This window comes from Hordeum vulgare, chromosome 4H, assembly GCF_904849725.1.
Source record: "Hordeum vulgare subsp. vulgare chromosome 4H, MorexV3_pseudomolecules_assembly, whole genome shotgun sequence".
Taxonomy (NCBI): domain Eukaryota; kingdom Viridiplantae; phylum Streptophyta; class Magnoliopsida; order Poales; family Poaceae; genus Hordeum; species Hordeum vulgare.
This window is the reverse complement of record NC_058521.1, coordinates 504,485,471-504,487,299: the sequence shown is the minus strand read 5'-3', so window position 1 is coordinate 504,487,299 and position 1,829 is coordinate 504,485,471. Positions and strand designations below refer to the sequence as shown.

Below are 1,829 nucleotides of genomic sequence, written 5' to 3'. Positions count from 1 at the left end.
ATATTTGCTTTATTATTAATGAGAGATAATAATATGCGGTTATTTAGAAAAAATAGATGGGCCTCGGCTTCGCGGCCAGTTTCGCGAAGTATACTGGAATGTTCGAGTTTGCCTCACACACAAAGAAAAAGAGAATGTTCGAGCTTGCCTAAAAAAACAAGAATGTTCGAGCGAACGCGACAAGCCTGAAGAACACCCGCGGCGTCGTCGAGAAGCGCGCGCTCTCTCTCCCATCCTGCAGTGCTCGGCGACCAGATATGGCGAGCATCGTGCGTTGTCCGGAAGCTTCAACGCCTTTCCCCATCCTTCCACCGTCGCCGGGGCATGTACTCCCCTCCGCTCTATAAAAGGGGCGCCGCACCGCTCGCCTCCTCCCACCAGGCACACACTGAAATTCAATTCGACGTGGCACATCGGCTTCCGAATACCAACGATCTCCTAGAGACCATCTCAGTCTCTCTGCTTTCACATCTCGATCGGCTTCCCATAGCTCTATCTGGTGCAATGGCTGCAGCGACCGCCCCCTTCGCTCTCGTCAGCCGCCTCTCCCCGGCCGCGCGCCTGCCCATCCGTGCCTGGAGGGCCGCGAGGCCAGCGCCGCTCTGGACCGGGAGAACCCGCCCGCTCTCCGTGGCCTCGGCGGCGCAGGAGAACACGGACAGCTCCGTCGACGTCCAAGTCAGCCAGGACCGGAACGCCGGCAACCAGCAGGGCAATGCGGTCCAGCGCCGCCCTCGTCGCGCTGCTGGATTTGACATCTCCCCGTTCGGTAAGTCCTCTGCTCCACAGTGTCTTTTAACCAGAGGAATTCGTTCCGGCATGGGAGAAGCAGCGCCCGACGTTCGTGGTTTATTTACGGTAACGTATGCAGGGCTGGTGGACCCGATGTCGCCGATGAGAACGATGAAGCAGATGCTGGACACGATGGACCGGCTGTTCGACGACGCCGTGGGGTTCCCGACGGCGCGGCGCTCGCCGGCGGCGGCGGCGGGCGAGATGCCGCGGATGCCTTGGGACATCATGGAGGACGACAAGGAGGTGAAGATGCGGTTCGACATGCCTGGGCTGTCGCGGGAGGAGGTGAAGGTGATGGTGGAGGACGACGCGCTCGTCATCCGCGGCGAGCACAAGAAGGAGGCCGGGGAAGGCCAGGGCGAGGCAGCCGGAGGCGGCGACGGGTGGTGGAAGGAGCGCAGCGTGAGCTCCTACGACATGCGCCTTGCTCTGCCGGACGAGTGCGACAAGAGCCAGGTGCGCGCCGAGCTCAAGAACGGCGTGCTGCTCGTGTCCGTGCCCAAGAGGGAGACCGAGCGCAAGGTCATCGACGTGCAGGTCCAGTGACGAGGTCGCGTGAGGACTGAACCCTGCATCTGAGGCTTGAAGATTTCAGCTGTCCTAGGTGTGACGGTGCTAGTGATTGTTCTTTGTGGATGTAGTGTGCCGTTCTTCCTCGATCCTCTCGTTGCGCAGAAATATGCAGTGCTGTATGTAAATACACTTGGCAGATCAATGGAATAAGTTTTCGGCTGCTTGATCAGCTGGATACATTTCGATTAATTACTTACTGTGCCGAGACATTAGTTTCCTAATTAGTTTCCTAATTTTTTACACATTACATATGCAAACATTCATCAAACACATTATGCGCGGGCATTTGCCCAAATTGCTAACCATAGAAGGTGTTACGATAAGGGTTTTCCTGCTTTTATATGATAAAACAACCGTCCAATATAAAGAAGCCAGCCCCTTGATAAGGGTTTTCGTGCTTTATATGATAAAACAACCTTCCAATATAAAGAAGCCAGTCCCTTGCTAGGGTTGCTCGATAC

General features: G+C 56.1%; 1 protein-coding gene across 1 annotated transcript; it reads left to right on the top strand.

The window, feature by feature from the left end:
• The first annotated feature begins 238 nt into the window (after window positions 1–238).
• Window positions 239–1,557, top strand: LOC123446706 (small heat shock protein, chloroplastic). The gene is made up of 2 exons (XM_045123263.1): window positions 239–769; window positions 872–1,557. The coding sequence occupies exons 1-2, from the start codon at window positions 325–327 to the stop codon at window positions 1,339–1,341; spliced, it is 915 nt and encodes a 304-aa protein (XP_044979198.1). The 5' UTR covers window positions 239–324; the 3' UTR covers window positions 1,342–1,557.
• Window positions 1,558–1,829: the final 272 nt, after the last annotated feature.